The sequence below is a fragment of the Oryctolagus cuniculus genome, chromosome 13 (genome assembly GCF_964237555.1).
Source record: "Oryctolagus cuniculus chromosome 13, mOryCun1.1, whole genome shotgun sequence".
NCBI classification, from domain to species: Eukaryota; Metazoa; Chordata; class Mammalia; order Lagomorpha; family Leporidae; genus Oryctolagus; species Oryctolagus cuniculus.
The window spans coordinates 75,484,419-75,509,203 of record NC_091444.1 but is presented as its reverse complement, the minus strand read 5'-3'; the positions used below and the strand labels follow the sequence as shown (position 1 = coordinate 75,509,203).

Genomic DNA, 24,785 nt, shown 5'->3' with positions numbered 1-24,785 from the left:
ACTTAGAACAGAAAGAACTAAAGAGAAATGCCAGACAGAAGCCGTTTAATGTGAGTCCAACCTAAGACATCTCACTCATGTGCAGAAATTGGATTCGATTATTCCAGTTGCCTCTATGTTCTTTCATTACTATCCAATCTAATCTCCAAAGAAAAAATATGATCACGTCACTAGCCTGCTCTCAAGGTCTTCAATTCTGGGTTCCATCATCCACCTCACTTAATGGAAAAGTATAAACTCCATAGCCTGATACACAAGGCTTGTTCTAGGACTCCCAAAACCACCTCGCATGTAATTCATTGATTTAAAAAACTTAAAACAAGCCTACAAGGAGGTATAATTATTATTTCCACTTTACAGAGAAGTAAACAGGCAAAGACAACGTTAACTTCCCCAAATCACACAACGAATAAGCCGCATGGCTCGGCTGCCTAATTTTGACAGTGCGGCTCCGGATAAGTCCACAGTTTCGACCACGATAGAACTCAGCCTATCCTACAGTCAATACTCCACAAATGCTTGTTAGATATGCAGCGTGGAAGAGCTTAGTTTTCCTTCTGCACCTGATCCTGAATTCTAATCATGCTTTTTCTCTTAAGAGGCATGTTAAGTCAGAGAGCAGGTTAGTTAGCGCCTGGACGGCTGGCACCGCACTATCCATTTCCACACCGGAGCTGCAAACTTTTCCGAATTCATATCTTCGGGGCAGGTGGATTAGGAGGAATGGGGTGTCGAAGACCCCCAGGTCCCCGTGGAGCCGGGGGTGCAGGGAAGATGACTCCACTGAGTTGCGCAGCTGACTCACCCAGCGCAGACCCCAAAAGAAGCCTCACTAGTGGGCCCCTGAGACCTGCACCCTCACCCCCAGCGACGAGCCCTCCTGGAGGGAGGGAGCCACCCGGGCTCACTCACCTCGTCTCGACACTGCTTCTGGCACATCTGGCAATACCAGCGTAGCTTCTGAAGCCCCTTGGATTTGATCCTGTTGGCGATGGCCTTTGGAGTAAGAAAATCTGACTTCCCCATCACGACCACCGCAGAGACCACTTTCAGAACCTCAGCACCCCGGCAACCGGAAGCGGAACTGGGTTGGTGGGGCAGGCGGGACAAAGCTGCAAGCCGGGGGAAAGGTGGGACCTCGGGGAAGGCTGGGCCCCACCACTCGCGAGATTTCGCGAGAGCAAGCGAGACTACTGTAGCAAGCGAGGTGGGAGGGGCGAGTGGGGAAGCCTGCGCGCGCGCGCAGTAAGCCCTGTCTGCCCGACCTTCAGCAAGGCCGGTGCCACCATGTTTTCTCGGGCGAGCGTCGCTGGGCTGTCGGCCAGGGCCTTGCAACCGCAATGGTATGGCAGCTTATGGGAGGATCGGGAGAACTGTGAAGGGTAGAAGAGCTTGGTCAGGTGGGATGGAGGAGGCGGTGGGGGCGTGCAGGACGAACCCGGGAGGTGCAGGGCCTGGCTAGGCCCCGTGTCTTGCAGAGGCCCCGGGCAGCCCCGGGCTGCAGGAAGCGGCTCCGAAGCGGGAATGGCGCGCGCTGCGGCCGAAACTGCTGTCAGAGGGAGGAAGGCCCTGCCAAGTCCCCTGAGGCTGGAGGGGTCATTTGGAATCTTGGGACTGAGACCTTTGTCCGAGTTCGTGTCAGGGCGGTCTTGAATTCATTCAGCTAATAAGGACTTCCTGAGCTTCCGCTTCCTGCCAGGCAGCAAGTCTGGGGGAGACGTTAGCCCGGGTCCTCAAGCTTAGGGGTGGGGGATTATGTGAGATCAAGCCTAGGAGACGGTTACGTGGTGCTCTGTGTCCTTGAAACCTTCCAGGACTGGGCAGTGTGACCCTTTAAGACTTAATCGAGTCTGAGCACATTCATCAAATACGCTTATCGATATGCGACGGGCGCTTCGCTGGGTTACTGGAAAAATGAGGGTGGTGGTCGTCTCGGTGCAGAAGGGACCTTAAAGGCCTTCGCTGCTAATGGGGAGAGGAAAGCCATCTGTCACCCTCCTGAAACCATCACCCTGCAAGGTCATGTGATTGCGCCAAGGTCCTCAGGAGATGAATTTTAAGTGGTATTTGTTAACTGCAGGTGAAGGGCGCTCCACGTTTTAAAGGTTTTCAACTTGAGTTCCTCGGGGGTGGGGTGGGGGGGACCGCATATTAGGCGGCTTCAGCAATGGCCAGATAAAAGTGTGTTTGCGGGTAGTGCTGTATAATGGGATGAAATGCTGTGAAGCCAGAGTCTGAGAGAACATTAGGGTGCACAGGGGACTGTTAGCTCTCAGCGGCGTCATAGCAAACCCCTGGTGTTACAGTGTGGGGGATTTCTAGGGAGCTCCAGACACTTGATTCTTGTAATTTGTGATGGGACTGTGAAGCATTGATTGAAATGGAACTTCTTTCGTTAAGAAGTGATAGCCATGTACAATTAATTAAATATGATGGGAATTGTGTATGTGAAATTTTTGGAGAGATGGCCGTGGAAGCTAGATTTTTTTCCGGTCGAGAAAGAATATTCATAGAAATTCAGAAGTCAGGACAGCCACATTCTTAGATGTGTAGATTTTCCCATTAGTAACTTCTCAGCAAGCATCTGCTAAGTGTTTACCCTGGCTGGTTGACACTGAAAAGTGCTACACTGTGGTTTGAACAAACAGATGCGGCCTTGGTGAGCTTCCAGGCCAGCCATGTAACTCGGCAATCATAGCCTCTTCTTCCCATCTCCCTTTGCATTGATGTTATCTGCTAGTATTTTTAGACTCACAGTTTCAAGTAGATATTTTAAAAATGGAGAGTTTCTGAAATGGAGAAAAATATTTTACATGAACTTCTAGCAGTCACTTTTAAGAAAAACATGTAAGACAATTTAGAAGTCTCTTAATAAAGGTAGGGTTGTTTTTTTTTTCTTTTTTTTTGAAAAAAGAGCCCTTGGTCTGAGGCAGCTGCATGGAGCCCAAATTGGGACTTCAGTTAGCAAATAAAGGTTGTAGTCCTGACCTTAATACCTTTGGAACTTTTGTTTTAAATTGATAGGTTTTGAATATTCATCAAGCAACCTCTTCACATATTCCGATGTTTGGATTAAGGTCCTTCTTGCCTCTTCTACCCTTTGTCTTCCTATGAATTATAATTCATAGAGCAGCTGTTTGGTACAGTAGTGAAGCCACCTCTTGGGACACCCGTGTCCCATATTGGAGTTGGAGTCCTGACTCCACTGTCCATTCTAGCTTCCTGCTGGTGTGCACGCTGCCAGGAAGCAGGTGGGTAGCTCAGTTACTTGCTTCCCTGCCACCCATGCAAGAGATGTGGATTGAGTTCCAGTCGCCTGGCTTAACCTGGAGCTGTCCTGGCTGTTGGGAGCATTTGGAGAGTGAACCCATGGATGGGAGGTTTCTGCCTGCTTATCTGTCTCTGTCACTCTGCCTTGTAAATGAATAATATAAATACAAATTTAAATTCTACTTGGCCTTTGAATTCAGAAATTAGCACCATCTTTTTTTTTTTTTTTTTTTAATTTATTTGACAAAGTTATAGACAATAGAGAGAAGGGGAAAGGTCTTCCCTGCATTGGTTCACTCCCCAAATGGCGGTTATGGCCGGCGCTGCGCTGATCTGAAGCCAGGAGCCAGGTGCTTCTCCTGGTCTCCCATGCGGGTGCAGGGCCCAAGGACCTGGGCCATCCTCCACTGCCTTCCCAGGCTACAGCAGAGAGCTGGACTGGAAGAGGAACAACCGGGACTAGAACCTAGTGCCCATATGGGATGCCAGCACCGCAAGTGGAGGACTAACCAAGTGAGCCACAGCGCCAGCCCAATTAGCACCATCTTAATGTTTCACATTTCACAGTTAATTTGGAAGGGGAGATAAATACTTTTGCCTTTACAGAACCATGACAAGATATTTCCTTGGGTCTGTTTTTTGGTTTGTTTTTTTTTTTTTTTTTTTTTTTTTTTTTTTTTTTTTTTTTTTTACAGGCAGAGTGGACACAGTGAGAGAGACAGAGAGAAAGGTCTTCCTTTGCCATTGGTTCACCCTCCAATGGCCGCCGCGCTGCTGCCGGCGCACCGCGCTGATCTGGTGGCAGGAGCCAGGTGCTTCTGCTGGTCTCCCATGGGGTGCAAGGCCCAAGCACTTGGGCCATCCTCCACTGCACTCCCTGGCCACAGCAGAGAGCTGGCCTGGAAGAGGGGCAACCAGGACTAGAACCCGGTGTGCCGGCGCCACAAGGCGGAGGATTAGCCTAGTGAGCCGCGGCGCCGGCCTTGGTTCTGTGTTTTTTTTTTTTTTGACAGGCAGAGTGGACAGTGAGAGAGAGAGACAGAGAGAAAGGTCTTCCTTTGCCGTTGGTTCACCCTCCAATGGCCGCCGCGGCCGGCGCACCGCGCTGATCCGATGGCAGGAGCCAGGAGCCAGGTGCTTTTCCTGGTCTCCCATGGGGTGCAGGGCCCAAGCACTTGGGCCATCCTCCACTGCACTCCCTGGCCACAGCAGAGAGCTGGCCTGGAAGAGGGGCAACCGGGACAGAATCCGGCGCCCTGACCGGGACTAGAACCCGGTGTGCCGGCGCCGCTAGGCGGAGGATTAGCCTAGTGAGCCGCGGCGCCGGCCTTGGTTCTGTTTTGATTATTGAAATTGAAAGCTTTTGAAATACGATTTGGTATTTTATAGTATTTTTGTTTGTTTGTTTTCAGCGAGGTTAACATGTTTGCTTTAACTAAGCATTGGACTTAATTAAAATCATTAGACCTAATTAAAAGTTATTTAATAGTATATTTTCATATCAGCAAAGTACCCTCACTTTTTGGAAATTGGGCCAGAAGTAGCATTTAAGAAAATGGAAACAAACTTGAAAAAAGGAGTCCCTGGTTCTGGAGAAACTAGATTTTTGTTGCATTAATGTTCAATATTCTCCAAATAGGAACTGTTCTAAAATAGGAACATCAGTAGCCATAAACTAAACTATATACATGAAAAAAAGAAAGGTGCGAGGCAGCAGAATGTATAACAGGTAGATCCTGGAGCCAAACTGCCAGGGTTTAAATCCTGATGGCTGCCACTCACATGGCTGTGTGACCTTGAACAAGTTACTTAGTGTCTGTGCCGCCAGTCTGTCCTCTGTTAAAGGAGAATTAAAAAAAAGAGTGCTCTATTGGCTTAGTGTAAGGACTGAGTACTTGCAAAGAGCCTAGGACAGAGGGAGAAATACCGGTATAGATTTAAATGTATCAGCTGAAAAATGAAAACAAGTTTGTTTGTTTTAAAGATTTATTTATTTGAAAGGAAGATGGCCGGCGCCGCGGCTCACTAGGCTAATCCTCCGCCTTGCGGCGCCGGCACACCTGGTTCTAGTCCCGGTTGGGGCGCCGGATTCTGTCCCGGTTGCACCTCTTCCAGGCCAGCCCTCTGCTGTGGCCAGGGAGTGCAGTGGAGGATGGCCCAGGTGCTTGGGTCCTGCACCCCATGGGAGACCAGGAAAAGCACCTGGCTCCTGGCTCCTGCCATCGGATCAGCGCGGTGCGCCGGCCGCCGCGCACCAGCCGCGGCGGCCATTGGAGGGTGAACCAACAGCAAAAGGAAGACCTTTCTCTCTGTCTCTCTCTCTCTCACTGTCCACTCTGCCTGTCAAAAAAAAAAAAAAAAAAAAGAAAGAAAGGAAGAGTTACCACTGAGAGGTAGAGAGGTAGACAAGCAGAGAGAGAGAGAGAGCTCAAGACACAGGGTGGGGTGGGGTGGGGATGGAGGGGCCTTCCATCCCCAAATGGCTGCAACAGCTGGAGCTGCACTGATCCAAAGCCAGGAACCCAGGAGCTTCTGGGTCTCCCAGGCCATAGCAGAGAGTTGGATCGGAAGTGGAGCAGCCAGGACTCGAACTGGCACCATATGGGGTACTGGCACTGCAGGCGGCTTTACCCACTACACTACAGTGCTGGCCCAAAAACAAGTTTAGAAGTACAGTTTCTACATAAAACAGGTAATAAGCGTTATTATACTTGCCAAAGGAGGAAAAGAAAATGCACAAATCACAGATGAGGGAGTTATTTTTTTTGGTGTAGAGGCGGGTGATAGACTTCGCAGGCATTTAGTATGAGAATTAGACATACTTCATACTTTCATAATTAGCCACTGTGGCAGCTTTCTTAATTTTTGTAATTGTACAGCATTATACACTCCTTAAAAATCTCTAAAACTTGGGTCTTTGATTAAGCATTCCTAACTCCCTCCTCCACTGCCTCTTCTAACAATGCTGTATGATCAGAGTAAATAATGGTAATCCACAAAGCATTTGAGTCTCTCTTATTTGATAAATTTCAAGTTTCTCCAATAATCTCCTGAGGAATTCTCAGGACAGGCTGAAATACTTCAGAGCTTTCCTTATCATCTCATGTTCAGAGCTGTATATTCGTTAGTGCAAGATTTCTCTAATGGTAATTAAGTAGCTCATGGCTATTCTCTAGTCAAATTATACTTAAAAATAAAATAGTGACATAGTCATCTTAATAACTAAATGAAGATTAAGCATTGCGCACAGCATGAAGAAATCACAGAAGATGTTATCTGTTCATACCTCTCAGAATGCTTAGGGAAACCCAAACATTTCATGCTCATCCGAATATAGTATGCAATGCAAATTTGTCCCGGGTGATGCTCTCTTAATCAGAAACTTGTATCCATTAAATTGAAATGTCTGTCTAAAACTATAATAATCAAACATCACTTGTTATAGCCTATAAATTTAGAGTGTTTTTTGGGTTAAAAAGTCATCATTATACCAAAAAAAAAGGTTGGCCAAAAAATTGTGTTTCCAAGTGCCATTATGAGAAAACGTTGATAACGGAACAGTCATTTCTTCAGAAAGTCAGTCCTCTGAAATAGCAGTTTGTATTTGCCAGCTTTTGTTTTTTCCTTTAGATTATTCTTACAGTCAAACCTACTAATTTCTGTAACTGATATCCTCTTCTTTTTTCTAATTTTCCTTTATTTTTCCTCTGTGGCTGAGTAATACTCAGCCAGGACTCGAACTGGTGCTCCATTGTGGGGAGCTATCTTTGCTCAGCCTGATACACCACAGAGCTGCTTCCTCAAAAATGCATTTTTAAAGTTGTAATTCATAGACATTTCTTAGTACAGTTTTAGAGTTGCAGAAATATTCAGCATTTAATATATAGTTCTATATACTCAACTAGCATTCTGGACAGTTTCCTCTTTTTTTAATTTTTATTTATTTATTTATTTTGACAGAGTGGACAGTGAGAGAGAGACAGAGAGAAAGGTCTTCCTTTTGCCGTTAGTTCACCCTCCAACGGCCGCCACGGCTGGCGCGCTGCGACTGGCGCACTGCGCCGATCCGATGGCAGGAACCAGGTGCTTATCCTGGTCTCCCATGGGGTGCAGGGCCCAAGCACTTGGGCCATTCTCCACTGCACTCCCTGGGCACAGCAGAGATCTGGCCTGGAAGAGGGGCAACCGGGACAGAATCCGGCGCCCCGACCGGGGCTAGAACCCAGTGTGCTGGTGCCGCAAGGTGGAGGATTAGCCTAGTGAGCCGCAGCGCCGGCCTCCTCTGTTTTTAACATATTGCATTACAGTGATACAAGTGCTACCATGAATGAACTAGTATTGTAGCATTATTATTGTCCAAGAGCCCACAGTTTTAATTGAGGTGTACTCTTTCATGATCAGTTCTGTGAGTTTTGACAGATAGATATATAGGGATATATATCCATTATTGTAATATCATACAGAATAGTTCACTGCCCTGAAAATCCCTTCTCCACTTCCAAAATCCTTAGCAATCACTGATTTCTTTCCTGTTGCTAGAATTGTCTATTCTGGCATATCATATAGTGAGAATCATAAAATAAAACATTTCTCAGACTGCCTTTTTTCACATAGCAGTATGTATTTAAAGTTTCTTCAGCTTTTATTTGTTGTTATGCTAATTAGTACTTCATTGTATATGTCCCAGAGATAGGTTATACATTCATTCACATATTTTTATTTATTTATTTATTTTTTGACAGGCAGAGTGGACAGTGAGAGACAGAGAGAGAGACAGAGAGAAAGGTCTTCCTTTGCCATTGGTTCACCCTCCAATGTCCGGCGCGCTGCTGCCGGCGCACCGCGCTGATCCGAAGCCAGGAGCCAGGTGCTTATCCTGGTCTCCCATGCAGGTGCAGGGCCCAAGCACTTGGGCCAGCCTCCACTGCCACTGCACTCCCGGGCCATAGCAGAGAGCTGGCCTGGAAGAGGGGCAACCCGGACAGAATCCGGCGCCCCGACCGGGACTAGAACCCCGTGTGCCAAGCGCCGCAGGCGGAGGTTTAGCCTAGTGAGCCACGGCGCTGGCCCATTCACATATTGAAGGGCATCTTGGTTACTTCGATTTTTTGATGATAATGAGTAAAGTTGCTATAAACACATATGCAGATTTCTTATGTGTTTAAGTTTTCATTTCAATTGGGTATATACTAGGAGCATGATTGCTGGATCATATGTTAAGGCAATGATAGCTTTGTAAGAAATTACGAAGCCGTCTTCTAAAGTGACCGTACCACTTTGCCTTCCCACCAGCAGTCAATGAAAGTTCCTGTTGCTCCACATCCTTTTCATCATTTTGTGTTGTCAGTGTTTTAGACTTTTTCTATCTTGTATGTATGTAGTTTTATCTCATTTTCTAAAAATTTTTACTTAGATTTATTTGAAAGGCAGAGAATCAAAGTGACACAGAGATCATCCATCCACTGGTTCACCCCCCAAATGCCTGTGATGGCCAAGGCTGCAGTGGGCCAAAGCCAAGAGAGGGGAACACAATCTAAGTCTTCCACTGGGGTGGCAGGTATCCAACCACCTGAGCCATCACCTGTTGCCTTCCGGGGTGTACATTAGCAGGAAGCAGGAATTAGAAGCAAAGCCAGGACTTGAACCCGAGCACTCCCAATATGGAGTATGGGCATCCCAAACACTTTTTAAAGTTTATTTATTTGAAATGCAGGTTGACAGATAAATACATGTACATACATAAATATATGTATTTATACCCAGTATACACATATATATGTACACACACAGAGAGACAGAGAATGAGTGAAAGATACAATCTGCCATCACCTGGTTCACTCACCAAATGCCAACAAAGGCCAGGAGTCCAGAACTCCACCCAGGTTTGTAGGTGGCAGAGACTGAACCTTTTAAGGAGTTACCTGCTGCCTCCCAGCCCTCTCCTGAAGTACTGTCTAACCTGAGCTCCGAATGTCTGCCCCATCTCTTCAATTTGTAGTTATATAATGATATTGAGCATTATTTTACATGCTTTTGGCTTGCTTTATATCTTCTTTGATGAAATGTTCAAATCTTTGCCCAAATAATTATATATTTCTTTTTTTCTTAAGTTTTTTTAATATATTTATTTGGGATAGTAGATTTAGAGAGAGAGAGAGGTCTTCCATCCGCTGGTTCACTCCCCAAATGAAAGCAATGGCAGATGCTGGGCCGATCTGAAACCAGAAGCCAGGAGCTTCAGCTGTGTCTCTCACACAGGTGCAGGAGCCCAAGCACTTGGGTCATCCTCCACTGCTTTCCCAGGCCAAGCAGAGAGCTGGGCCGGAAGAAGAGCATCTGGAACTAGAACCAGTGTCCATATGGGATGCTTGTGCTTAGCCTTCTATGCCACAGTGCTGACCCCTAATTGTATATTTCTAGTCTGCTTAGAGGCTTTATCATGAACGGTTATTAGTTTTTTAAAGAGTTATTTATTTGTTTGAAAGGCAGAGTTACACAGAGATAGGAGAAGCAGAGAGAGAAAGGTCTTCCGTCCACTGGTTCACTTGCCAATTGGCCGCAGTGGCTGGAGTTGCATCAATCCAAAGCCAGGAGCCAGGAGCTTCTTTTGAGTCTCCCACATGGGTGCAGGGGCCCAAGGACTTGGGCCATCTTCTGTTGCTTTTCCAGGCCATAGCAGAGGGCTGGATTGGAAGTGGAGCAGCTGGGACTCGAATAGGCACCCATATGGGATGCCGGCACTATGGGCGGCAGCTTTTACCCACTACACAACACCGGCCCCAAGTTATTAGATTTTATCAGATGCTTTTTCTGCATATTTTGGTTATATGATTTTTCTTCTTTAACTTGTTGATGTGATGGATTATATGATTTGATATTTGAATATTTCCATACCTACAATAAATCCCACTTGTTATGTATAATTCTTTTTAATATATTACTGATTTGATTTGCTTATGCACTGTTGGATTTTTGCATCTGTATTCATGATACATTTCTAGTTTCCATTCTCATAATATCTTTATCTGGTTTTGATACTGAGTTAATGGTGACTTCACAGACTTAGAAAGTGTTTTCTTTTTGCCTCTCATTCTACACACCTTTTAAAAATTTTAATTACTGTCCGCTGATAGTTTTCAAATTTGCTTCTCAGCTGTCCAGAACTTAATGTCTTCAGCATCCTCATGTACTATTCCTCACCCTTCCCTGAACCTCACTTCCTCTCTCGAAACTGCATCTTGTTGCTAGGAATGCCCTTCTTAGGTCCTCCTTTGTGCACAAATTAACTGATTCTTCAGTTCTCCCATACAAGCTTTGCCTGCCAGCACGGGTGCTTAACATGTTATTCCCCCTGTCTCCCCACTAAGTGGGGCAGAGACCTCTCATATTTATCTTTCACTAACACTCCATTTAAGTCTAACCATTTTGACTTTAGTGCCTGAGCACTTTAATTTCAAAGACTAGAAAATAATTTTATTAAATATTATGTAGATCTCAGTTTTCATGAATCTTGTTTATGAGCTAATAATATGCCTCTTGTGATCAGAGACCATGTCCTATTCACCAGTGCTTGGAACACAAAAGCTGCTTGGGAAATGTTTGTTGAATTGAGAAAGTTAAGAATGGTTTTAAATAAAACTATACTCAGATGCATGTAGTCATGTTAGACTGTATAACTGACGATAAAATGAGTTTGGGAAGTCAAAGATCCAGCTAGTCTTGATTTTAAGTATGGTTGGGCAGCCTAACAAGGGAAAGGAGTTTTTGCATATACAATTTAGGCAAAGATATGATAGTGGGAATATAGCATTTCTGAATGCCATTTCAGCTTCACTTGAGGGCTTGTATTTGAGGTCTTTGATACAGGGTATGATACCAGTATTAAGGGATTTAAAAATATATTCAAATAGATTCTGAGTCCTGTATTTGACATTTACTTTTTTATGGGGTATTCTTTAAATATATTAATTGAAAGTTTGTCTTGTATGATGATACTATTTTAATAAAAACTAAAATATTTTTAAAACCTTTTTTCCCAGGGTCCAAGTTCGAAATATGGCAACTTTGAAAGATAGTAAGTATGTTATTTGTCTTGATGCATGAATTAAGAAAAACTAAATTTTTGCAAAAATAGTTTCAGAACTATACTGCATTAGCATTGTATATTTGGTCAAAATTGACAAACCATCTACATTTATTTGTGTGGGAAATTGAACTTGCTTTGGTAAAGAAGCTATGAGGTGACATGAGAACATCTTGTTCTGATTCTATCGTTTATAGGATGATCATATAACTAGGACAGCACTATACTATTTGAGTATATATATGGACAATGTTATGAAATACGTGGTTATGACCATTTTCAGTGCCATTTAATACTTAATGTACAGTTCCTTTATTTTGCCTTTTGCTTACCCTAAGTAGCAGCCAGTCATACCCTTTCCTCTCACAGTTTAGGGGTCTAGCACATGCTGTTTATTGATGGTCTAGTACCAATTTTTGTACACTGCACTTAGTTTTTCAGTAGCCTGACAAATGAAATTATAACACAGCACTTCTGTTTTTCAGTTACCAGGCGACTAAAGTCAATCAAAAACATCCAGAAAATTACCAAGTCTATGAAAATGGTGGCAGCAGCAAAATATGCCCGAGCTGAGAGGGAGCTGAAACCAGCTCGAGTATATGGAATAGGATCTTTAGGTAAGAAGAGTGCGTGTATTTAACATAAGGAAGACTACAGATGACTTTTATTTAGTGCTGACTGTGACACCTGGCCTATTCAAATTACTTTCCATGTACTCATTTTTCATGTAGGTCCACTTCCCATGTGTTTGTAGCAACACTTCTAGCAGTAGGAACCGTTGCATACTTAAGTAACTTGCTCAGGTTCACATATAATGGGAACTGTTTGAACATAGGTGGTTTGTCATCATAGCTTTTGTATTTTATGAACTGTTATATGTTACTGTTAGCTTTAAACATTGTCTGAATTTTTTCCTAGAATAATGCATTAGATAAAAATGTTCCTAAAAGTATTTGTGACTTTGTCTTGGAAAGAAGCAAAAATTGTGAAGAGCTGGATAGTTTTCATTTTAGCCATCTTTATTAGCTCCAACTGTATTTTTTTTTTTTTTCATGAATGAATGAGTTGCATTCTCTGCTTGCATAATAAGAAGCACATGGTTGCTCAGTGAAGTCTGGTTGGTTGGTTGGCTGGCTCTCAAGTCTGGCCTAAAATGGGACAATCCTTGACTTGGATATCTAACACATGAAGAATGTATGTGCTATGGTGGGCACTCAATAATTGTGTCTGTACCTTGTCTACTAAATAGTGATTTTTCTTACTAAGTTACTCAATCTAAAACTATGGCTAAGTCAACTTTGGAAAAGAAAGGCTTCTTGAAAAATTACTCTCTAGCATACTTTTATGAAAAGGGGAAAATCATTTTACTGTTCATATTTATTGTTGATATAAATATGAATAATAAAGTTGTTACCCCCTAAAAGTCTCTAAACAAAAAATTACTCTCTTTTAAAAAAAGAAGAAACTATGGCCGGCGCCGCGGCTCACTAGGCTAATCCTCCACCTTGCGGCGCTGGCACACCGGGTTCTAGTCCCGGTCGGGGCGCCGGATTTTGTCCTAGTTGCCCCTCTTCCAGGCCAGCTCTCTGCTGTGGCCAGGGAGTGCAGTGGAGGATGGCCCAAGTGCTTGGGCCCTGCACCCCATGGGAGACCAGGAGAAGCACCTGGCTCCTGGCTTTGGATCAGCGCAGTGCACTGGCCGCGGTGGCCATTGGAGGGTGAGCCAACGGTAAGGGAAGACCTTTCTCTCTGTCTCTCTCTCACTATCCACTCTGCCTGTCAAAAAAAGAAGAAGAAGAAGAAACTAGTATAGATATCTGTTTATAGTATTTTTGGTATAATTTTTTTTAATTTGACAGGTAGATATAGACAGTGAGAGAGAGACAGAGATAAAGGCCTTCCTTCTGTTGGTTCACTCCCCCAATGGCTGCCACAGCAGGTGCTGCGCTGATCTGAAGCCAGGAGCTGGGTGCCTTCTCCTGGTCTCCGATGCAGGTGCAGGGGCCCAAGCACTTGGGCCATCCTCCGCTGCCCTCCCGGAACACAGCAGAGAGCTGGACTGGAAGAATAGCAACTGGGACTAGTACCTGGTGCCCCAACCAGGACTAGAACCCGGGGTGCAGGCGCCACAGGCAGAGGATTAGCCAAGTGAGCCATGGCACCGGCTGGTATAATGTTAATTATTTATGTCAAAACTACCAATCAAAGGCATTTGGAACAGTGGTTAAGTTGCCACTTGGGATGCCCACATCCCATAGTGGAGTCCCTAGTTTTGAATTCCAGCTCCACTTCTGATCCAGCTTCCTGCTAAAGCGCACTATGGGAAGCTGCAGATAAATACTCAAGTACTTGGGTCTCTGCAATCCATGAGGCAGACCTGTATGAGTTCCAGGTTACTACCTTTGGCTTGGCCCAGCCCCAGCTGTTGCAGGCATTCAGGGAGTGAGCCAGCGGATGGAAGAGATATCTATCAATCATCCATCTCTATTTCTTTCTCTTTCAACAAATAGATAAAATAATTTTTGGGAGACCACCAATCAGTTTCTAAGCCCTTTAAACTAAAAAGGTGCTAATTGCTAGTTACTAAATGGTAAATCCTTTTAAATTTTAAAAATTTAAAATAGTCATTTTATGCTGCATGATATAAATCATAAAAAGAGGCTTGAAAGGAGTGTTCTTTACACCCCTATCAGCCTTAGAGTTAAGCAGACTTCTTTCTGCTTTTTGTATGTGGATCCTCAGGTACTGGCATTTGAGATTCACTGCTGTGTATTGAAAAAGGAAATAGTAGAAGTTTGGTTGGAATGTGTAAATGTGGCAATTCTGAAAATGTTCCTTGCACCTGTAGGGAGCCACAGTTGGTCTCAACTGCTGGAAACCAACCTGTATTTGAGCTGGCTGTGTTTCCCAAGGGCTGCTCCTAGTCAGTGACTGAGCTGGATGCTAACGCTACTAAAGCCCACCTGTTCTTCAGAGACTTGGAGCTCTCCAACAGCTCTGGTGAACTTTCCTTGAGCTGCCAGTGGTTTTGGAAGCTGCTGCCCAGTCTTTGTTCCTCTCCTTCCCATGGGTCAGACTTGTTTTGTGGCATGAGGGCTTTCTTAGCCACCTACCACTTACCTCCCATTTTCTGTCACAGGCATTTCACATATAAAATATGTGTACCTTTAATCCCATTTAATTTGCTCTTGGTCTCTGCTTCTAGGAAGACCAGAGACCAACAAAGTGAAGCTGGTAAATAATGCCAAAAATAAAGTGTCATCTATTATTTTAACATGAGTTGTTTTTATAAGAACTAAATACGAAGAGCTCAGTAAATACTTGCCTACTTGCCTACCTACATTTTTTGTTTGCATTCTTTAGAGGTCTGATATCAATATAAGTGGGAATCTCTATGCTTCTGGCCTCTTACAAGTAATTTAAATGTAGTAGAGATTTATTTTACTCAGTATTTGAGATAAACTTGGCTAATAATTGACCCTTAGGAACCTTTGTTATACAGAGATTTAAATGTTTATGCTTTTCAGCTTTGGTTGTACAATGAATAAGTACAGACACTTCTGACTGTACTCATGTGTCACCTAAATTTAAATGCGTATTTTGAAAATAGGCAAATCTTATGTCAACTAAGTGTTGTTGCTATTTGTAAAGTACATTTTACAAATTCTTGCTTTTTGTGTGTGTGTGTGTTTGTTAAGCTCTGTATGAAAAAGCTGATATTAAGGCACCTGAAGACAAGAAGAAACACCTCCTTATTGGTGTGTCCTCAGATCGAGGGCTTTGTGGTGCTATTCATTCCTCTGTCGCCAAACAGATGAAAAGTGAGGTGGCTGCACTCACAGCAGCTGGAAAAGAAGTTATGCTGGTTGGAGTTGGTGACAAAATCAGGGGCATACTTCATAGGTAATTTCATTTTATGTTCAAAGGGGTACAAGTATGAACAAATGGAAGGTTCTTTAATAGTTTGTTTAAGCAAAGTGTCCTTTTTGGTTACCATGTTTTGTATACTCCCAGAGTTTTTTGTTTTGTTTTTATTTTTTACTGTATGTGTATACTGTATGTTACTTCTCTGATAAAAACCGTAAGTTGAATATGATGGGACTAGCAAAAGCTATTGGCACTAAGCCAAAAAGGGAATATGAGAAGCTATCACAGCCTGGAGATGTTAGAAATAATCAGTAGTTCATCAGAATTGGAAGAAGAGAAATATGAGGGGTGTCCTAAAAGTTCATGGAAAATGTATAATATGGTCAAACTATAGGTTTCAAGAATTTCTGCACCCAAACAAGCTCATATTTTTATTTATTTATTTGTAAGTATCAGGGAGACAGAAAAAGTATGCCCATCTACTTGTTTACTACCCAGATGCCCACAGCCACTAAGGGTAGGCTGGGACTGAGACCAGCAGGTGGGAATAATGCAGCCCAGGTCTCCCATGTGTGTGGCAGGAACCCAATTACTTGAGTATCATCACTGCTTCTCAGGGTTCTACATTGGCAGGAAGCTATAATCAGGAACCAGAGACAAGAATCAAAGCCAGGTACTCACATGTAAGAAATGGGAGTCTTTAATTCAAGACTGAACATCTGCTCCCAAATTTATCTTTTTTTTTTTTTTTCAAGACATATTTATTTATTTATTTGAAAGTCAGAACTAGAAAGAGAGGGAAAGAGAGGTCTTCCATCTGCTGATTTACTCCCCAAATGGCTGCAACAGCTTGGGCCAAAAGCCAGGAGCAATTACAGGTGCCAAAGGAAGGGAACAATCCTGATAATGTGTGGAACAATTTAGGGAGTCAGCACCACTACCCACATCTCTGCCCCCCAAGAAAACTTGATGCATGAAAATGTTTTTAACTTGTTCTCTGAGTTTTTTTTAAATGATTTTAAGTGATCTCTGGATTTTCCTACAGGACTCATTCTGACCAGTTTCTAGTGACATTCAAAGAAGTTGGAAGAAAGCCCCCTACTTTTGGAGATGCGTCAGTCATTGCTCTTGAATTATTAAACTCTGGATATGAGTTTGATGAAGGGTCTATCATCTTTAATCGATTTAAGTAAGAAAAACACAGAAATCAGAGATGTTTTTGTCCATATTTTAAAATAACTAAATGTCTGCTTAAAAGTTATTTTGAGATTTACTTATGCTTTTGTCATTTCTAGGTCTGTAATCTCCTATAAGACAGAAGAAAAGCCAATTTTTTCCCTTAATACCATTGCAAGTGCTGGTAAGTATTTTTTATATGACAAGTATTTTTGCATGTAGAATTGAGAGGGAAATATTTATCTATTGGGGTCCTCATTAGATGGGTTTTCTGTCTTCAAAGATTAAATTGACTTATCTATGTGTGGGACTCAAGTATAATACAACCAAAATCGTGTACATATTTGAACAGTCTTGACAACTAACGTAATGTTAACCCATTGATTTTATCTTTTGAGTAAAGTCATCACTGTCCAGTGAAGCACCCTAGAAATTCTAGAACCAATTTTGTTTTTCTAAGGCAAAACCCTTACATTTTAGAATTTTTGAAGTTGGGATGCCTTGCTCAGCCAATGAAACATTTTTAATTAGCTATTTTTTCTTAATACCTAAAATAAAAGATATGATAGTACTATCTGAAATTTTATAAAATACAATACTATAGCATTACTTTATCCTAATGAATGGATTTAGAAATGTACTCCTAAATAAAACTAAAATTCATAACAGCTTATAGTTCTCACAAACTTTCATATGCTTAGAAAAATGTCTTCCTTTCTCACTTTCCAGAGTGACACATTCATGTTTCTCTAATAATCAAATGACTAAATCAGAATTATTTAATTCCACTATTCTGCTTTCAATCATTCCATTAATTTTTTTGAACATTTATTGAGCGCTTGCTAGCCTTGTGATGGGGACTGCTAGATGCTCTGCACTGGATTTCATAACTGTGAAATTCATTGTTATTTTCAATGTCAGGGTCTTATTTTTAAGTTAAGCCTCTGAGCTCATATATCAAATGCTTTGTACATTATATTTTGCTGAAAATATGCTATTTATATCATGTAAATAGATTCTTTTTCGGTTATTATAAAGGGTTGGGCACTAGCAAGCTGTTTTGATAAAAATCAGTTTTTGTTCTGTATGGCTTCAAAGAAATTTATCACTTGTTTTAACAGAGAGCATGAGCATCTATGATGATGTTGATGCTGATGTGCTACAAAATTACCAAGAATACAATCTGGCCAACATCATCTACTACTCTCTGAAGGAGTCTACCACCAGTGAGCAGAGTGCAAGAATGACAGCCATGGACAACGCCAGCAAGAATGCTTGTAAGCACGTGATCCAGGCAGGACTAGCAAGAGTGCTTTTGTGTGCACAGTGCATCCTCTGCTGAACTGTCTGTTACCCAGAGTAACACTAAAAATGTTAACATAATATTTTTTTTTTTTTTGAGGGGCCACCATTGTGGCATTGCAGGTAAAGCCTCCACCTACAGCACCAGCATCCCATATGAATCCTATTTTGAGTCCCAGATGCTCCAGTTTCCATCCAGCTCCCTGTTAATGTGCCTGGGAAAGCAGTGGAGGACAACCCAAGTGCTTGAGTCCCTAAACCTACATGGAAGAGACCCTGAAGAAGCTCCTGGCTTCAGCTTGGCCCAGCCACAGCTGTTGCCTGGGGAGTGAATCAGCAGATAGAAGTGTCTCTTTCTCTGTTTTTCCCTCTCTCTAACTATGCCTTTCAAATAAATAAAAAAGGCCAACTTTGGTACCCAAAAAGAAAAAGAAATAGGATCTCTTATTGAAGATTTATTTTGTTTATATTTGAAAGCCAGAGTTACAGAGAGAGAACCTTCCATCCGCTGCTGATTCACTCCCCTGATGGTTGCAACTACTGGGGCTAGACCAGGGCAAAGCCAGGAGCCAGGAGCTTCTGGGTCTCCCACGTGGGTGTAAGGGGCTCCAAACACTCAGGCCATCTCCCATTGCTTTTTCCCAGCCATTAAACACGGAGCTGGGTCAGAAGTGCAGCAGCCGGGACTTGAACTGGCACCCATATTGTATGCCTGCATTGTAGGCAACGGCTTTACCCACTATGCCACAACGCTGACCTCTGTCTCTTTTTAAATGAAGCAAGTTAATTAGCAAGTTGTTCTTTTTTAGTTTTAGATTTTGTTGTCTAATCTTTTCGGTTTACTTTCTAGCTGAGATGATTGACAAACTGACTTTGACATTCAACCGTACCCGCCAAGCTGTCATCACGAAAGAGTTGATTGAAATTATCTCTGGTGCTGCAGCTCTGTAAGTAATTATAGATTATTGCTTTCTTTGAGGTTTTTCTCGTTTCTCCCTGTCTGCTTATTTAACCTTGGATGCCTAAAAGTTTTTTGTTTTGTCTGTTAAAATTGAAATCATCTATTACTAAACCTTAACCATCTTACTCTTAGCATATAAAGATTTGGTAAAATGGAACTCCTTTAGTATATTCTGATGTTTCAACTAAAACACTGAGGCACAGTTTCTTGTAGTTATTCTATTTTTCAGTGTCCTAAAGTGTTAGGAACAAAGATGTAGGTAGTATCATTAAAAAGATCTTTAGAATTTAAAGCATTTCAAGCCAACCTTTCTGAGCTGCAGGACTGGTTTTGAATGATGGTAGGGCTCAGGAATTTTTAGTTAGTAAGCTAGAAATCAATATCATAAGATAGTAACTGCTTTTCTCAAGAAAACTTCTTGATTGTTGAGATATTTTAATGTTTGAAACAAAAGTTAATATGGGAGTTTTCTTTTAAAAAGTATGAAGCTGGGCCGATGCCAGGGCTCACTTGGCTAATCCTCTGTCTTGCGGTGCCGGCACACCGGGTTCTAGTCCTGGTCGGGGCACCGGATTCTGTCCCGGTTGCCCCTCTTCCAGGCCAGCTCTCTGCTGTGGCCCGGGAGAACAGTGGAGGATGGCCCAGGTCCTTGGGCCCTGCACCCGCAAGGGAGACCAGGAGAAGCACCTGGCTCCTGGCTTCAGATCGGTACGGTGCGCCAGCTGCAGTGGCCCTTGGTGGGTGAACTAATGGAAAAGGAAGACCTTTCTCTCTGCTGTCAAAAAAAAAAAAAAAAATCTTGAGGGGGCTTAGCTCAGCTGGGACTCTGTGATCCGCTAATATGATGTCTATTTCCAGTCCCTCCTCCTCCATTTCCAATCCAGCTCCTTGCTGATTCACCTGGAAAAAAAGAAAAAAAAAGTATGAAGCTGAACACCCGCTCTGCCATGTACAAAGCTTAAGTTCCGTGATAAGGATATAACCTCTTTCAAGCATTTACACAAGTAATTGAGATGGAAGATGGAACGTGTAGGGTTATATCTCCTTAATTGTTTTCCTTCTTCATGTTTACTTAATGCAGATCCTTGTCATTTCTCTCATGAAAGAGAGAGAGCAGAAATGTCTTCCATCACTGGTTCACTCCCCAAATGGCTGCAACAGCCAAAGCTGAGCCAATCCAAAGCCAGGAGCCAGGAGCTTATTCTGGGTCTCCCACGCAGATGCAGGGGCCCAATTGCTTGGGCCATCTTCTACTGCTTTCCCAGGTCATAGCAGAGAGCTGGGTCGGAAGTGGAGCAGCCGGGACTAGAACCAGCACCTATATGGGATGCTGGTGCTGCAGGTGGAGGATTAACCTACTGCACCACAGCACCAACCCCAATTGCTAATTTTTAAAACAGAATATGATAAGGAAAATGATTGAATCCACTCTCTATTATAGATAAGCATCCTGCAAAAACAACTTAGCCTGATATATATGATCCTGTGTTTTCTGGCTCCCAACACTCTTTCCCATGTAGTCTCTTAACAATTACCTTTCTTGTTTCTCTCGAACCTCAGCCACCTTTATCCACCTCTTCTCTAGATACATCTAGTTCTTTCTCACCCCTAAGATGATGGCACTCTTGCTTTTGCCTGAAATGTCATTTTTCCCCTTCCCCTTGCTGTCTTAATTCTTCATCTGACTCCCTGCTGTTCATCCTTCCTAACTGAGCTTGGAGAATCCTTTTCTTCCAGAAAACTCTCCCTTATTTCTTTTTTACTTATTAAAAAAAAGTTTAGCATTTATTTATTTATTTTAAAGACAGTTACAAAAGAGATGGAGAGTGAGAGATCTTGGCTGCAATGGCTAGGACTGGTGCTGGGCCAGGCTGAAGCCAGGAAACAGGAACTCCATCTGGGTCTCTCACATGGGTGGCTGGGGTCTAAGCACTTGGGCCATCTGCTGCTGCTCTCCTAGACACAGATTCTGGCCCCACTCCATAGTTTGAGCAAAGTAGTCTTTAGCCTCTTAAGCTTTTCTTTGTCTTAGCCCTTACAAGGTTGTCTGGAATTGCCTTTTATTTGTGTGTTATTTGAGAATAGGATGTGACCATGTCTCAACTTTTGTGTCCCCATCACGTGGTACATAGCGCCTCAGTAATGTTTGTTGAATGAATGAAATCCCATATTTCTTTTAAGAAATAGAAGTTTGGGGCCAACATTGTAATGGGTAAAGCCACTGCCAGCGATGCTGGCATCCCATATGGGTACCAATTTGTATCTCAGCGGCTCCACTTCCAATTCAGCTCCCTACTAATGGCCTGGGAAAAAGCAATGGAAGATGGTCCAATTGTTTGGGCCCCTGCCACCCACGTGGGAGACCTAGATGAAGCTTATGGTTCCTGGCTTCAGCCTGGCCCAGCCCTGGCCATGGTGGGGCTCCCAAAAAGGCTTAGAAGTGAACCAGTGGATGGAAAATCTCTCTGTTTTTCCATCTCTCTCTCTCTCTCTCTAACTCTGACTTTCAAATAAATACATAAATAATTTTTTTAAAAGGAACTAGAAGTATAGTTCAGAAGGGGAGAAATAACATTTTATTGGATATGTGAAAATGTAAGAATTGGGGAAAGGTTCATTGTTAGTTTGACTTTTTTTTTTTTTTTAAGATTTATTTATTGATTTGAAATTCAGAAAGTTACACAGAGAGGGAGCGAGAGCGAGGTCTTCTATCCGCTGGTTCACTCCACAAATGACCGCAACCGTCAGAGCTGAGCTGATCCAAAGCCAGGGGCCAGGAGCCTCTTCCAAGTCTCGTCTCTCACAGGGGTGTAGGGGCTCAAGGACTTGGGCCATCTTCCACAGCTTTCCCAGGCCATAGCAGAGAGCTGGATCGGAAGTGGAGCATCTGGGACTCGAACTGGCGTCCATATGGGATACCAGCACTGCAGGCAGCAGCTTTACCCACTATGCCACAGGGCTGGCCCCTAGGCTGACATTGTAATTGGTTCTTGGGAATTATTTCTCAAGATTAGAAATGAGGCAGAGTGCCAGAGAGATGGATAATACTGATTGAATCATGGGACTGTTTTATGAGTTGCTGGTTGGATCCATCAATTAAGCATCCTTCTCTTATTTTTTTTTATTATTTTATTTTATTTATTTGAAAGACAGAGTTAGAGAAAGAGGCAGAGGGAAAGGTCTTCCATCCACTGGTTCACTCCCCAAATGGCTGCAATAACCAAGAGCTGGGCCAGGCCAAAGCCAGGAGTTTCTCTGGGTCTCACACGTGGGTACAGGGCCCCAAGCACTTGGTCCATCTTCTTCTGCTTTCCCAGGAGCCTTCGTAGGGAACTGGATGGGAAGTGGAACAGCCAGGTCTCAAACCAGAGCCCATATGAGTGTCACCAGTGTCGCAGGTGGCAGCTTTACCTGCTGTGCCACATCCTGACCCCTTTTATTTTGCTTTCTAAGCACGATTTTGTTAGGACTAACTCACATCCCAGCCTGGTCATTAATGTTAGCATCATAGAATGCAGTCTAATGATATCCAGCTTGATAAACTTGGTTAATATACTCTTCTTCCATCTCAACCTTGTCAAGAATAACAAGCAGGGGCTGGCGCCATGGTGCAGTAGTTTAATCCTCCACCTGCAGCGCTGGCATCCCATATGGGTGCCAGTTCTAGTCCCAGCTGCTCTACTTCCAGTCCAACTCTCTGCTATGGTCTGGGAAAGCAGTGGAAGATGGCCCAAGTCCATGGGCCCCTGCACCCATGTGGGAGACCAGGAAGAAACGCCTGGCTCCTAGCTTCAGATTGGTGCAGCTCCAGCCATTGTGGCCATTTGGAGAGTAAACCAACGGAAGGCAGACTTTTCTGTCTCTCCCTCTCACTGTCTGTAACTCTAACTCTCAAATAAAATAAATTACATGCAGACTATTACAAGCATTAAATAATAATTCCTTATTATCCTTGCTGATAATGCTCAGCTGATTTCTTCTTGGATGTGAAGTGTTAGGAGGCCTGGAAGAAAGACCTGCATTCTGAGAGCCAGGGGCTTTCTGAGATGGAGAACACTTTTGGTTTTGGCTCTTTAAAAACCGAATGTTAGCTTTAAAGCCTGAGGATCCAGCTCCTGCAAAATGGAGAATCAGGCTCTCCTTTCTGGATTAGGCATGTGGGATGCTTGACTTAAAAGTAGCAAAATCAAGGGAGAGGAAGGGGAGGGGGTTTTGGATATAAAAATGAGAATTTATAAAAGAATCCAGACAGATGGAAATTTACTATTGAATTTTCATTTTCTTTGCTTCTTTTAAAAAAGATTTATTTATTTATTTGAAATTCAGAGTTACACAGAGAGAAAAGGAGAGGCAGACAGAGAGAGAGGTCTTCTGTCCTCTGGTTTACTCCCCAGTTGGCTGCAACAGCCAGAGCTGTGCTGATCCGAACCGGCATCCATATGGGCAGGCAGAAGCTTAACCCGCTATGCCACAGCGCCGGCCCCTGAATTTTCACTTTCTAGAAGGGTGGTTTGAATTCTTATATAGAAAAGTAGCTGTGGAGTCCAAAGATCAGATTGTCTATATGAGTGGCCTTGAATTTTCATAACCTATCTAATATAATTAAACACATTTGGCTATTTAGTAGTAAAATATTAATTTAGATTATATATTTAGTATTGCCTACTTGCCTGAACATGTTTTTATTGCCTCTAACCAGATTGAACTCTGTAACATTTTTTTTTAACAACCTTTTTAACAATCATTGAGTTGGTTTTAGAGAAAACATTTTGGTAAGTATTTACATGATGTACTCAAGGTAGTAGTAAAGAAATGGACTATGATTAACTGGCATGGATTGCTTTTTGACTTGCTTGTTTTGTGTTTGTATTTTTCTTCTAATATAATAACCAGGGATTAATGAAAATCAAGTTCCGTCCTCAGACAAGAGGTAAAGTTCACATATTCTTCCCATACTCTTAGAAAAGACATGTAGCCAGATATAACCGAGGCTGCTTAGCAATAATGAAACTGCTTCTCTAAGTAATTTAGACTGACAGGATGGTTTATAGTAGCAGCCAACTTGTGGGAACATATGGGCAATGCTAGTGGGCTGGGGTTTTTTCTACATTTATTAAATGTGTTTGTCATAGGAAAATGTAGATGTCAGGAAATAGCTTTTAGGGATAGAGGATTGCATTATTTTGAGATACTAAATACACGTTGGTAAAGAGTGGTGATTTTCAACCTTTACCCCTTAATGTCTGATTTAACAGAGGACAGTGAGAGTCTTGCCTTTTTCTGTATTGATTTTACTGTGATTTCGTGCATCTAGAAACTTTCATTGTATGCCTTTGAAGGTGAGAAACAGACAAGTAACATTATGAGAATAGTGTTGTCCTCATAAACCCTGTGAAAAGTTCCCTAGACCAAAACTTGGGAACCCCTGGTATATAGTAACATTTTATTATGTAAAGTCAATTCACACAGATGACAAAAAACACATTTAAATTTGTATTGTCTTTTGATGTTATTATTTTCCATAAAGATATTGTTTGACTTATTACTTTTCTGTACTTTGTTTTTCAGGTAACGAAGGAAAATTCAGCCAGCTGATTTTATTTTTAGCTTACTGCTGTCTCTGTCAGAAGAAACGTGGTGCATTGTTTGGTGTACTAAAGACAGCAAGATATTTGTAAATTATCTTACAATAAACAACTTCCAAGAAGAAACTCACTGTCTTCTCTTATTACAAAATGAGATATTGTTAAACCATATAAAAATATTAACATATGCTACTATGAAAGTTTTTGAGAGGAAGATCATTTAAGAGGATCGTTTGATTTTGTAGCTCTCTCCTGACCCTAAAAAGGCTACCCTCTTTGTGGCTAAGGGGCCACAGCCCAGAACCTCAGCCCAGGCTTCCATCCTTTTTTAACCTTAAAGAACTGTCAACAAAATGAAGTAAAAATGCTACTGGAGTCATTTGGTGTTACTCATATAATGGATACAGAATTTCCAGGCATTTAGTTACTCTAAATAAACTTCTAAGGATTTTTTTTACAAGCATTGAGAAAAACATTTGAGTATGATACATTTAGATATCTGCTAAGACTGAATGCCTAAACCAATTCTATGTACTAAAGT

The 24,785-nt window shown here is 42.5% G+C and overlaps 2 protein-coding genes and 1 long non-coding RNA gene across 12 annotated transcripts in view; 1 reads left to right on the top strand and 2 right to left on the bottom strand.

The window, feature by feature from the left end:
* The window catches only part of KIN (Kin17 DNA and RNA binding protein), a 39,955-nt gene extending 38,768 nt beyond the window's left edge, over positions 1 to 1,187 (bottom strand). For 2 of the 7 annotated variants that reach the window (XM_070055764.1, XM_017347659.3), the window contains exon 1: positions 913 to 1,086. Coding sequence is in view for 2 of the 7 variants with exons in the window: in XM_002717311.5 (XP_002717357.1) it covers positions 913 to 1,026 (114 nt within the window). In the remaining 5 variants the exon portion in view is untranslated. Of the gene's footprint in view, positions 1 to 912 lie in introns of all 7 variants that reach the window. The other 5 variants (XM_070055766.1, XM_070055765.1, XM_002717311.5 and 2 more) reach the window with 4 other exon arrangements.
* On the top strand, positions 1,156 to 24,370 carry ATP5F1C (ATP synthase F1 subunit gamma). 4 transcript variants are annotated; one of them, XM_008268067.4, is made up of 10 exons: positions 1,173 to 1,343; positions 11,310 to 11,344; positions 11,839 to 11,970; positions 15,052 to 15,256; positions 16,266 to 16,409; positions 16,516 to 16,580; positions 17,518 to 17,673; positions 18,549 to 18,645; positions 23,553 to 23,589; positions 24,228 to 24,370. In XM_008268067.4, the coding sequence occupies exons 1-9, from the start codon at positions 1,288 to 1,290 to the stop codon at positions 23,557 to 23,559; spliced, it is 897 nt and encodes a 298-aa protein (XP_008266289.1). In that variant the 5' UTR covers positions 1,173 to 1,287; the 3' UTR covers positions 23,560 to 23,589; positions 24,228 to 24,370. The 4 variants fall into 4 exon arrangements, with proteins under 4 accessions (XP_008266290.1, XP_008266289.1, XP_002717372.1 ...); XM_008268068.4 differs by lacking the exon at positions 23,553 to 23,589 and having other exon boundaries at positions 1,156 to 1,343; XM_070055767.1 differs by lacking the exon at positions 23,553 to 23,589 and having other exon boundaries at positions 1,253 to 1,343; positions 11,310 to 11,430; positions 11,723 to 11,970.
* Positions 19,078 to 24,785, bottom strand: part of LOC138845009 (uncharacterized) — a 23,109-nt gene continuing 17,401 nt past the window's right edge. Inside the window, exon 4 of the long non-coding RNA XR_011381580.1 lies at positions 19,078 to 19,559. This is a non-coding gene — a long non-coding RNA (uncharacterized lncRNA). The remainder of the gene's footprint in view (positions 19,560 to 24,785) is intronic.

What these genes read in the sequence shown, in the direction of transcription:
- ATP5F1C (XM_008268067.4), top strand. Translation starts at nt 1,288, where the DNA reads ATGTTTTCTCGGGCGAGCGTCGCTGGGCTGTCGGCCAGGGCCTTGCAA. An exon ending in TAATACCATTGCAAGTGCTG is followed by an intron (nt 16,581 to 17,517) that starts GTAAGTATTTTT and finishes TTGTTTTAACAG; the next exon opens with AGAGCATGAGCATCTATGAT. An exon ending in CAACGCCAGCAAGAATGCTT is followed by an intron (nt 17,674 to 18,548) that starts GTAAGCACGTGA and finishes TTTACTTTCTAG; the next exon opens with CTGAGATGATTGACAAACTG.